A 13,447-nucleotide genomic window follows, 5' to 3' on the forward strand; every position below is an offset into this window, starting at 1 on the left:
AATGCGGATTTCCTGCGGATTTACTAAAATCAGTGCGGAAAAATCCGCACACCTTTGCGCAACATGTGCTCATACCCTAAAAAAAGACACAAAGGTACAATGAGAAATGTACTATTGCGCTTATTAACAATAAGTGTGCATTAAGGCTATGTGCACACGTTGCTGAATTGCTGCGGCAATTTCCGCGGCAATTCCGCAACTCCCTGCCATGGATAAAACGCATTGCGGAATTGGCATGCGTATTCCTGCTAAACACTAGCGTTTTCCAAGCGATCTGTAGCATTGCTTGGAATAATGATTGACAGTTTGGTCACACTTGTCAAACATAGTGTTTGACAAGTGTGACCAACTTTTTACTATTGATGCTGCCTATGAAGCATCAATAGTAAAAAGATATAATGTTAAAAATAATTAAAAAAAATAAAAAATCTCACCTTCTGACGGCCCCCACAGCCTGATTCCTGATCCTCGCGATGCTCCCGTCAACTCCCGTTCCCAGTGATGCCTTGCGACAATGACCCCATATGATGTAGCATCACACGAGACCGCTACGTCATCACAGGTCATTGTCGCAAGGCATCACTGGGAACGGGAGCTGCCGGGAGCATCGCTAAGGCCTGGGTTGGGTCCGGGGGCTGCCGGAAGGTGAGTATATAACTATTTTTAATTTAATTTTTTTTTTTTTAGGGCCTGTAGGAGAGTCTCCTCTCCTCCACCCTGGGTACCATCCGCACATGATCTGCTTACTTTGCGCATGGTGAGCATAGCCCCATGCGGAAAGTAAGCAGATCAATTCATTCCTATGTGTGCAGAATCGCCACGATTGCTGTGCATTTTTCCGCGATGCGATTCCGCTTCGGAAAAATATGCAGCATTAGCACAGCATTGCAGAATACCATTGAATTCAATGGGTTGTGTTGTGTATGCGTTTTCGCGGCAAACCGCATACAATCCGCAACGTGTGCGCATAGCCTTACTGTGCTTTATGAAAAATGATGATGGGAATAACCCTTTGAAAGTAACACTTTTTATGCAATTGCATTTATAGCTATCACCACAAGATGGCAATGTTGTATAACTTTCATTAACAAGAAAACTTATGTTGCGTTAAACGCAGAGATTGGAGCGATAGACAAAAATAAGAGATTATGGACCCGATGTAAGGCTACGTTCACATTTGCGTTGTGCGCCGCAGCGTCGGCGCCGCAGCGCACAACGCAAACAAAAACGCAGCAAAACGCATGCACAACGCTGCGTTTTGCGCCGCATGCGTCGTTTTTTTCATTGAATTTGGACGCAGCAAAAATGCAACTTGCTGCGTCCTCTGCGCCCCGACGCGGGCGCCGCAGCGACGCATGCGGCGCAAAACGCAAGTGCGCCGCATGTCCATGCGCCCCCATGTTAAATATAGGGGCGCATGACGCATGCGGCGCCGCTGCGGCGCCCGACGCTGCGGCGCTGGCCGCAAATGTGAACGTAGCCTAAGAGCGGAATATTATAGGGCAGCCGTCATTATCCTCATGCTGCGAGAACCGCATGAATCAGAGCCCAAATACACAATTGCAGTTGGGTATGTTTTGTGCTGACGCTGCAGCATTTCATAGACAACAAAGTTTGTAAAACTGGACGAACGGAGTGCGGTGGAGAGAAGCCGAGGCTGAGGGCTGCACCACACAAATCACATCTCTCCATTGAATTCTTTAAACTTCGATTTCTCATCAGCAGCGTCAGCGTAAGGGTTCGTTCACACTAGCGCATAGCATCCGATGATTCTGTTATGTGAGAGAGTCGGGGGCTATATGCAAACGACTCGGCTCAAACTGTCCTGTGAGTGTGATCCGACATCATACGTGTATCACTGTGTATTCTCTTTTTTACACTATGCTCCTTTACTAAGACTTGTTATAAGTAACTATACATATTGTAAGATGGCTGCTGGACAGGTCCTCTAAGGCCGGTGTCACGCGTCCTGATATTTCCAGTATGGGAGATATCCGTGTCCGTGTGTGTACTACGTGCGGCACATGTGTGGGATCCCACATGACTACCACACAGATGGCCACGGGGGAAGAAGTGTTACAGTAAGCACAGTTCCCTGGCGGCCGGTGCTGAAGACGGCTCTCATCAATCTCCCCTGCTCTGCCGGCGATAGGCGTGAGCAGAGGAGAATGATGAGAGTTATCTTAAAGTCCGAACGATGACAGCAGGTGGGGGCTTTTGGGACTGTTACCTCCATTATCCGACATCTACTGCCGCTAATCACAGTGACAGCAGAAGCGGATGATCGGGGTATTCCACAGCCACCGCCTGCGATCTAACAAAATAAATGAATGAAAAACCCGACATGGGTAACCCCCTATTTTCTTGAACCAACCGGACAAAACACACAGCTGGGGGCTGCAACACTCAGCTGTCAGCTTCTGCAAGGCTGGTTATCAAGAATGGAGGGGTCACCAACGTTTTTTTTAAATTATTTAATTAAAAAAAACATTGTGGGGTCCCCCCCATTTTTAACAACCAGCCCTGCTAAAGCTCACAGCTGGGGGCTGCTATTCACAGGCTGGTAATGGGCCATTGATATAAGCCCCCCAGCCTAAAAACAGCAGCCCGCAGCTGCCCAGAAAAGGCGCATCTATTAGATGCCCAGCTCTTCCCACTTGCCCTGCAGTGGTGGCAAGTGGGGTTAATATTTGTGGGGTTGATGTCACCTCTGTAATTATAGTATTATATATATATATATATTAGTTGGTAGTTAAATTCTTGTACATAGGGGCAGTATTATAGTAGTTATATTCTTGTACATAGGAGCAGTATTATAGTAGTTATATTCTTGTACATAGGGGCAGTATTATAGTAGTTATATTCTTGTACATAGGGGGCAGTATTATAGTAGTTATATTCTTGTACATAGGGGCAGTATTATAGTAGTTATATTCTTGTACATAGGGGACAGTATTACAGTAGTTATATTCTTGTACATAGGAGCAGTATTATAGTAGTTATATTCTTGTACATAGGAGCAGTATTATAGTAGTTATATTCTTGTACATAGGGGGCAGTATTATAGTAGTTATATTCTTGTACATAGGAGCAGTATTATAGTAGTTATATTCTTGTACATAGGAGCAGTATTATAGTAGTTATATTCTTGTACATAGGACTAGTATTATAGTAGTTATATTCTTGTACATAGGAGCAGTATTATAGTAGTTATATTCTTGTACATAGGAGCAGTATTATAGTAGTTATATTCTTGTACATAGGAGCAGTATTATAGTAGTTATATTCTTGTACATAGGGGCAGTATTATAGTAGTTATATTCTTGTACATAGGGGCAGTATTATAGTAGTTATATTCTTGTACATAGGGGGCAGTATTATAGTAGTTATATTCTTGTACATAGGAGCAGTATTATAGTAGTTATATTCTTGTACATAGGAGCAGTATTATCTACTATATAATTGTCTAACGGTCACTTCCGTCTTTCTGTCTGTCCTTCTGTCTGTCTGTCTGCAACTTCCGTCACGGAAATCCCGCGTCACTGATTGGTCTCGCCAGCTGCTTGTCCTGGCTGCCGCGACTAATCAGCGACGGGCACAGCCTGGCCGAGAATTAGTCCCTCCCTACTTCCGTCCAGTCAGCGCTCACACAGGGTTAATGACAGCGTTAATGGACCGCGTTATGCCGCGAGTAGCGCACTCCGTGAACGCTGCTATTAACCCTGTGTGACCAATTTTTTTCTATTGCTGCTGCCTATGCAGCATCAATAGTAAAAAGATCTAATGTTAAAAATAATAAAAAAACAAAAACCTGCTACTCTCACCTTCCATCGTCCGCCGAGGCGCGCACGGCTGCCGCCAGCATCCTGGGAACAGAAGCTGGCGGCAGCCGCGCGCGCATCGACAGAGCTTCGCTGGATGCCAGAGGGTGAGTACATAACTATTTTTTATTTTAATAATTTTTTTTAACAGGGATATGGTGCCCACACTGCTATATACTACGTGGCCAGTGTTCTATCCTGCGTGGGCTGTGTTATATACTACATGGCTGCTATATACTATGTGGGCAGTGTTATATACTGCGTCGCTGCTATATACTTCATGGGCAATGTTATATACTACGTGGGCTGTGTTATATACTGCGTGGCCTGTATTAACGCATCGGGTATTGTAGAATATGTGGTGGCCTGTGCTATATACTATGTGGCTGCTATATACATACATAGTAAATATAGGAAAACTGACTGAACAGCAATCTAGTTTGAACTGGTGCATAACCAAAAAAAGTCTTAGATAGCAAATAGATAATGGCTGCACTCAATTTTACTGTGCTAAAGTAAGGAAATGTGCGATACATAAAATGTGAATAGCATACTGGCTTGTGAAATCTATGAAAAACACATGAGATGCTTAGCAGAAGATTTGGCCAAAAATTCTGAGCCCATTCACCAAACGTCAAGGTAATCTCAGATCGGATAGGTAACTAACCTGTCTGCCTAGTGTGAACACTTACCTATGGCTAATAACGTAATATACATACATACATACATATATATTCTAGAATACCTGATGCGTTAGAATCGGGCCACCATCTAGTATAGTAGTTATATTCTTGTACATAGGGGCAGTATTATAGTAGTTATATTCTTGTACATAGGAGCAGTATTATAGTAGTTATATTCTTGTACATAGGAGCAGTATTATAGTAGTTATATTCTTGTACATAGGGGCAGTATTATAGTAGTTATATTCTTGTATATAGGGGCAGTATTATAGTAGTTATATTCTTGTACATAGGAGCAGTATTATAGTAGTTATATTCTTGTACATAGGAGCAGTATTATAGTAGTTATATTCTTGTACATAGGGGCAGTATTATAGTAGTTATATTCTTGTATATAGGGGCAGTATTATAGTAGTTATATTCTTGTACATAGGAGCAGTATTATAGTAGTTATATTCTTGTACATAGGAGCAGTATTATAGTAGTTATATTCTTGTACATAGGGGCAGTATTATAGTAGTTATATTCTTGTATATAGGGGCAGTATTATAGTAGTTATATTCTTGTACATAGGAGCAGTATTATAGTAGTTATATTCTTGTACATAGGGGCAGTATTATAGTAGTTATATTCTTGTATATAGGGGCAGTATTATAGTAGTTATATTCTTGTACATAGGAGCAGTATTATAGTAGTTATATTCTTGTATATAGGGGCAGTATTATAGTAGTTATATTCTTGTACATAGGAGCAGTATTATGGTAGTTATATTCTTGTACATAGGAGCAGTATTATAGTAGTTATATTCTTGTATATAGGGGCAGTATTATAGTAGTTATATTCTTGTACATAGGAGCAGTATTATAGTAGTTATATTCTTGTATATAGGGGCAGTATTATAGTAGTTATATTCTTGTACATAGGAGCAGTATTATGGTAGTTATATTCTTGTACATAGGAGCAGTATTATAGTAGTTATATTCTTGTATATAGGGGCAGTATTATAGTAGTTATATTCTTGTACATAGGAGCAGTATTATAGTAGTTATATTCTTGTACATAGGAGCAGTATTATAGTAGTTATATTCTTGTATATAGGGACAGTATTATAGTAGTTATATTCTTGTACATAGGAGCAGTATTATAGTAGTTATATTCTTGTACATAGGGGCAGTATTATAGTAGTTATATTCTTGTACATAGGGTCAGTATTATGGTAGTTATATTCTTGTACATAGGAGCAGTATTATAGTAGTTATATTCTTGTACATAGGGTCAGTATTATGGTAGTTATATTCTTGTACATAGGAGCAGTATCATAGTAGTTATATTCTTGTATATAGGGGCAGTATTATAGTAGTTATATTCTTGTACATAGGAGCAGTATCATAGTAGTTATATTCTTGTACATAGGGTCAGTATTATGGTAGTTATATTCTTGTACATAGGAGCAGTATTATAGTAGTTATATTCTTGTACATAGGGTCAGTATTATGGTAGTTATATTCTTGTACATAGGAGCAGTATCATAGTAGTTATATTCTTGTACATAGGGTCAGTATTATGGTAGTTATATTCTTGTACATAGGGGCAGTATTATAGTAGTTATATTCTTGTACATAGGGGCAGTATTATAGTAGTTATATTCTTGTATATAGGGGCAGTATTATAGTAGTTATATTCTTGTATATAGGGGCAGTATTATAGTAGTTATATTCTTGTATATAGGGGCAGTATTATAGTAGTCATATTCTTGTACATAGGGGCAGTATTATAGTAGTTATATTCTTGTTCATAGGAGCAGTATTATAGTAGTTATATTCTTGTATATAGGAGCAGTATTATAGTAGTTATATTCTTGTATATAGGGGCAGTATTGTAGTATTTATACTCTTGTACATAGAGGCAGTATTATAGTAGTTATACTCTTGTACATAGGGGCAGTATTATAGTAGTTATATTCTTCTACATAGGAGCAGTATTATAGTAGTTATATTCTTGTACTTAGAGGCAGTATTATAGTAATTATATTCCTGTACATAGGAGCAGTATTATAGTAGTTACATTCTTGTACATAGGAGCAGTATTATAGTAGTTATATTCTTGTACATAGGGAGCAGTATTATAGTAGTTATATTCTTGTACATAGGGGGCAGTATTATAGTAGTTATATTCTTGTACATAGGAGCAGTATTATAGTAGTTATATTCTTGTACATAGGAACAGTATTATAGTAGTTATATTCTTGCACATGGGGCAGTATTATAGTAGTTATATTCTTGTACATAGGGAGCAGTATTATAGTAGTTATATTCTTGTACATAGGGGGCAGTATTATAGTAGTTATATTCTTGTACATGGGGCAGTATTATAGTAGTTATATTCTTGTACATAGGAGCAGTATTATAGTAGTTATATTCTTGTACATGGGGCAGTATTATAGTAGTTATATTCTTGTACATAGGAGCAGTATTATAGTAGTTATATTCTTCTACATAGGGACAGTATTATAGTAGTTATATTCTTGTACATAGGGGCAGTATTATAGTAGTTATATTCTTGTACATAGGGGCAGTATTATAGTAGCTATATTCTTGTACATAGGAGCAGTATTATAGTAGTTATATTCTTGCACATAGGGGCAGTATTATAGTAGTTATATTCTTGTACATAGGAGCAGTATTATAGTAGTTATATTCTTGTATATAGGGGCAGTATTATAGTAGTTATATTCTTGTACATAGGGGCAGTATTATAGTAGTTATATTCTTGTATATAGGGGCAGTATTATAGTAGTTATATTCTTGTACATAGGGGGCAGTATTATAGTAGTTATATTCTTGTACATAGGAGCAGTATTATAGTAGTTATATTCTTGTACATAGGAGCAGTATTATAGTAGTTATAATCTTGCACATAGGAGCAGTATTATAGTAGTTATATTCTTATATATAGGGGCAGTATTATAGTAGTTATATTCTTGTACATAGGGGGCAGTATTATAGTAGTTATATTCTTGTACATAGGGGGCAGTATTATAGTAGTTATATTCTTGTATATAGGGGCAGTATTATAGTAGTTATATTCCTGTAGATAGGAGCAGTATTATATTAGTTATATTCTTGTACATGGGGCAGTATTATAGTAGTTATATTCTTGTACATAGGAGCAGTATTATAGTAGTTATATTCTTGTACATAGGAGCAGTATTATAGTAGTTATATTCTTGTACATAGGAGCAGTATTATAGTAGTTATATTCTTGCACATAGGGGCAGTATTATAGTAGTTATATTCTTGTACATAGGAGCAGTATTATAGTAGTTATATTCTTGTATATAGGGGCAGTATTATCGTAGTTATATTCTTGTACATAGGTGGCAGTATTATAGTAGTTATATTCTTGTATATAGGGGCAGTATTATAGTAGTTATATTCTTGTACATAGGGGGCAGTATTATAGTAGTTATATTCTTGTATATAGGGGCAGTATTATAGTAGTTATATTCTTGTACATAGGGGGCAGTATTTTAGTAGTTATATTCTTGTACATAGGAGCAGTATTATAGTAGTTATTTTCTTGCACATAGGAGCAGTATTATAGTAGTTATATTCTTGTATATAGGGGCAGTATTATAGTAGTTATATTCTTGTACATAGGGGGCAGTATTATAGTACATAGGGGGCAGTATTATAGTAGTTATATTCTTGTACATAGGGGGCAGTATTATAGTAGTTATATTCTTGTACATAGGGGCAGTATTATAGTAGTTATATTCCTGTAGATAGGAGCAGTATTATAGTAATATTCTTGTACATAGGGTCAGTATTATAGTAGTTATATTCTTGTACATAGGAGCAGTATTATAGTAGTTATATTCTTGTACATAGGAGCAGTATTATAGTAGTTATATTCTTGTACATAGGAGCAGTATTATAGTAGTTATATTCTTGTACATAGGAGCAGTATTATAGTAGTTATATTCTTGTACATAGGAGCAGTATTATAGTAGTTATATTCTTGTACATAGGAACAGTATTATAGTAGTTATATTCTTGTACATAGGAGCAGTATTATAGTAATTATATTCTTGTACATAGGGGGCAGTATTATAATAGTTTAATTTTTGTATATTTAGGAAAATAATATGGTGGTTATAAAAATTGTTTCATTTTTGAATACAGGGTCAGTATGAAATGAAGGATTGCCCAAAATTGCTTGTATAAAAGAGAGTATTTGTATGTTCCAAATTCTAAAACAAATCAGTTTATTTATTGTATCCCTTATCTTCTTATATAGAGTATATTCATGGATATATTTTTTCACCCTCATGTTTATTCATGTACTCATGAAACTCAAAACAAGTGTTGATTATTTTTTTCAGTAACACACATTTTTACAATACAAAACGGAAGTTATAACTTTTCTCATCAACACTTAACTTGGGCTTATGAAGAATCTGTAAGTAAGATCTCACAATACCAACTGCACTACAATAGAAAAATGTATTTGGCCGGATGAGGCTGCTGTACTTACTATGAAAATGAATGTCATAATGGATGTGTACTGCAAAAAAAATGAAAAAAGTGACGGCACAACTTCAGTATTAAATTAATGCACAGGTGCACAAATACGCTGTATGGCCAATATATGACCATATACAGTACATACATGATGCGTCCGCACACTGTGATCACTGAATTCATGAAATCTAATATTGCTGTACATGTTAAAAATGTAAGGTGCTTACTGTAACTTTTTTTCATCAGAAAGTGCAAAAGTCTCAAACCATGTAAACAAGTAACGTGTACAGCAATAGCGGAGATCATGTATTCATTCATCGCAGTGTACTGACTCAGTGTATGTATGGGAATGGCTGTGTGATCATTTCATTCTTTGGATCCTATGATGCTCAATTTAAAGGCAAATAAACTTTCACAAAGGATTATATAGTCATTCTGAAATGGATGTTTATAGTAAGTGCATCAGCCCCATCAGGTCTAAGAAATCTTCTTAACAAATTATACAATTTGTATTGGTGACAGGTCTGCTTTATGTGTTCTGGAATTTCTTATTCTATAAAACATTCACACATTGTACAAAAAACAAAGAATTGTAAAACTAAAGTGAGACAGTCTCAGTCATAAGGAATCAGGAATAAAGCTGTACAGGTCAGACAGGAGCTTTCACAGTGCGCTTTCTTCTGTAAGATACAAGCAAAAAACATTTATTACTTTCAGATACCTATACATACGTTATCACTCCTGGAATAATTAATATAAAGATAACATCTCCTTTACATGATAATGATAAGTCACTTCTTATATGCACTGATCCTGAGTTACATCCTGTATTATACTCCAGAGCTGCACTCACTATTCTGCTGGTGCTGTCACTGTCTACATACATTACATTACTGATCCTGAGTTACCTCCTGTATTATACCCCAGAGCTGCACTCACTATTCTGCTGGTGCAGTCACTGGGTACATACATTACATTACTGATCCTGAGTTACATCCTGTATTATACTCCAGAGCTGCACTCACTATTCTGCTGGTGCAGTCACTGTGTACATACATTACATTACTGATCCTGAGTTACCTCCTGTATTATACTCCAGAGCTGCACTCACTATTCTGCTGGTGCAGTCACTGTGTACATACATTACATTACTGATCCTGAGTTACATCCTGTATTATACCCCAGAGCTGCACTCACTATTCTGCTAGTTGTTATTGGAGATTATTTTTTCTTCAGACTCTGCACAGTACAGTGGTGCTGGTAGATTTCCGGTTTGCACCGTTGTAGTCAGACTCTTGCTGTTGCTCATTCATTCTCACTTACCGGGTTGCAGCCTCCTGGGCCGTTAGCTGGACATGATGATCTGCATCCACTGCAAATAAAACAGAAAACCCACAAGTTCAGGTGACGTAGGACCAGCAGCGGTCAGATACAATGTGCACAAGTGTTTATTCATGTCTGATTGTATCTCAGTTTGTGACCTCAGCACAGAATGGCCACATGTATACACAAGCGAGCGTTCTAAAATCATCCATATTTAAAGGGGTTGTCTAGGCTCAGGAACAGTCTGCAGTCCCTTTATATGGGCCTGCTGTCAATATTCCATGATGAATGCAAATCACATACCGGTACATACGGCCACTGACCACAGGGAATACTCGGGAGCAGTAGCTGCGTGCACAGGTGAGGAGACTGCAGACCTTTGTCTGAAGACTGAGCAGGCCTTTTAATTTCAGTTGATCACTAATATCAGGAAAGTTTGAGCCTGAAAGCCAATTATTTTTGCACAATAGACATTTTTGCCTTCTCCGCTTGCTGTCAGTGAATGTGAGAATTGTATGAAGGAATGTGGAACCCACTGCAGATCTTTATACTCGAGGTTTGTACAGTTGCAAACAAGACAATTCTGACAATTCTCAGCAGATAAACAGTGCGGCGTTCTCTCGGCTGATACATTGTAACAACCTATTCGGCCAGGAGAGCGAGTTGTGCTGCTGATGTCTTTTTGCTGATATATTATTATTTATTATTATAGAGTCATTTACTCCATGGCGCTTTACATGTGAGGAGGGGTATACATAATAAAAACAAGTACAGTAATCTTAAACAATACAAGTCACGACTGGTACAGGAGGAGAGAGGACCCTGCTCGCGAGGGCTCACAATCTATGGAAGACATCCGGATTCTGCAGTGGGTCTGTGGGCTGCAATGTATCCAGCGTGTGCAGTAATTGCTGGGTTCGCTGGGGATAACTGCTGGGGAAACTAATCTTGACTGTCGGTTCTCTCCTCTGTTTGTCCTTTGTACTTTTGGGCTGTGTATAAAGCCGATACGATACTTGTGTCCGTATACGGGAGACTCCGTCTGCAGTGCTCACACTCACCTCTTCTGCGCTCAGGTACACGCCCGCTCCATCCTTTGTTAGGTTCTGGAAAACCTCTGGAAATATATAATAACCAACTTCTTATATCAGTCATATGGATCATATTGATAATATCTGTACAGATTTAGCCACAGTCAGTGCCTCCATAATAATGTCCTCTATAGTCAGTGCCTCCATGTTATTTTCCTCTATAGTCAGTACGTCCCTAATATTGTCCTCTATACTCAGTACCTCCATAATATCATCATCTATACTCAGTACCTCCATAATATCATCATCTATACTCAGTACCTCCATAATATCATCATCTATAGTCAGTACCTCCATAATATCATCATTTATAGTCAATGCCTCCATAATATGATCATCTATGGCCAGTGCCTCCATAATATCATCTATAGTCAGTGCCTCCATAATAATGTCCTCTATAGACAGTGCCTCCATATTATTTTCCTCTATAGTCAGTGCGTCCATGTTATTTTCCTCTATAGTCAGTGTCCCTAATATGTTCCTATATAGTCAGTATCTCCATAATATCATCATCTATACTATCTCCATGATATCATCATCTATAGTCAGTACCTCCATAATATGATCACCTGTGCACTGACACTATATAGAGAGCTCCTGTTATAAATTCACTGGTTATCACTGTATTACCTGTATACTATACACTATATGCAGAGCTCCTGTAATGTCACTAGTGATCACTGTATTACTTGTACACTATACACTATGTATGTGATCTGGTGCTTGAAGGGAACTGTTAATGTGTGACTGGTGGGGACGGGGTACAGAAGCGGAGTTTTTCCAAGAGTGGTCGGTGGGACTGTGGAAGTTTTGAGGGGTGGAGGCAGAGCTGGGGTGGAGCCTGCATGGAGTCTCAAGGGGGACCCAAAATTTTGCCAATATGGAGCCCTGAAATTCCTGGCAGCAGCCATGGCTGGCAGCACCCGCTGAGGGTTCCATACAGTCACCTGGCCATCAGTACCGATACATCATTTCTTCTCTTACTGTCAGGACTCTGAACATTTTTTATTACCTTTTGTGCATTACTGCCCTTTTCCAAGATGGAGTCTTTGGTCTCATGTGCACTGTGTCTTCCTGCTATAAACTCCACCCCAGCCTTCAGTCTGTGCTAGAGTATTCTGCCTTGCATCCAGCTCCTGACCCTGGTGACTCCTGGCTATATACCTGCTCCTGTGAACCTGTGTGGTGATCCTGCTACTCTGCTCTGAGTTCCTGCTGCATACACCAGTTTCCAGTAATCCTCCTTCATCTGCTGCTCGTGTTTACTTCCATCTGCATTTGCTGGACATGTAAGCTGTTGCTGCTCTGCAAAAACCTGAGACTATTACCCAGGCCTCCCTGGTTGAGCTAAGATATTATTTGAACTGCCTTATAAGCATATCTATCTGTGTTTGGACTAACAAGGACTTATTCGTGTCAAGTATCCTCAAGAATAATTGTGCTTCATAGACTTTCTGCGTGATTGCATTTTCCTCTGAAGTTTCCTATAGACTGCTAAGCTGCGTTTAATATTTACACCAAGTGTTGTGGACTTGAGTTTCTCTCTGCACCTGTTTGAATCACTGTGTGATAATATAGACTTTACCACTTATAAAACTGTGTCCTGTAGTTGTCTTGTTCCACTCAAAGAGTCTCCTGAGTTATCCCCTATAATTATTACAGGATACTCTAGCCAGAAAAGAGGAGACTGCTGGAACAATGACTGCAGAAAGCAGACTAGAGCAGGTGTTCTCCATAATTAGATCACTGCAGAAAGATGTGGAAGGTCTGCAAAAGAAGTTTGGAAGCTTTGAACACAATCAACAAGTGTTTGGACAAACTTTGCAGGACTTAAGCACCCGCATGGCAGCCCAGGAAAACAAACTTGCTGGCATAGAGTCCCAGTATGGACGGGCTTTTCAGGACATAAGCACGCAAATAGCTGCACAAGCGACTTTACCCTCTGGGCAACCGCCACCAGCTAGCCAACCTAAGTTGCCCCATTCAGATTTAATGGTGATCGCGAC

The 13,447-nt window shown here is 38.7% G+C and overlaps 1 protein-coding gene across 2 annotated transcripts in view; it reads right to left on the bottom strand.

The window, feature by feature from the left end:
• Positions 1-8,678: 8,678 nt before the first annotated feature.
• Positions 8,679-13,447, bottom strand: part of LOC143804232 (calpain-13-like) — a 191,502-nt gene continuing 186,733 nt past the window's right edge. The window contains exons 19-21 of one of the 2 annotated variants that reach the window (XM_077282129.1): positions 11,412-11,467; positions 10,351-10,399; positions 8,679-9,707 (exon numbers count right to left, since the gene is read on the bottom strand). In XM_077282129.1, coding sequence (XP_077138244.1) covers positions 10,373-10,399; positions 11,412-11,467 — 83 coding nt within the window. In that variant the 3' untranslated portion in view covers positions 8,679-9,707; positions 10,351-10,372. The remainder of the gene's footprint in view (positions 9,708-10,350; positions 10,400-11,411; positions 11,468-13,447) is intronic. The other variant, XM_077282128.1, reaches the window with a different exon arrangement.

This window comes from Ranitomeya variabilis, chromosome 2 (genome assembly GCF_051348905.1).
Source record: "Ranitomeya variabilis isolate aRanVar5 chromosome 2, aRanVar5.hap1, whole genome shotgun sequence".
Lineage (NCBI taxonomy): Eukaryota > Metazoa > Chordata > Amphibia > Anura > Dendrobatidae > Ranitomeya > Ranitomeya variabilis.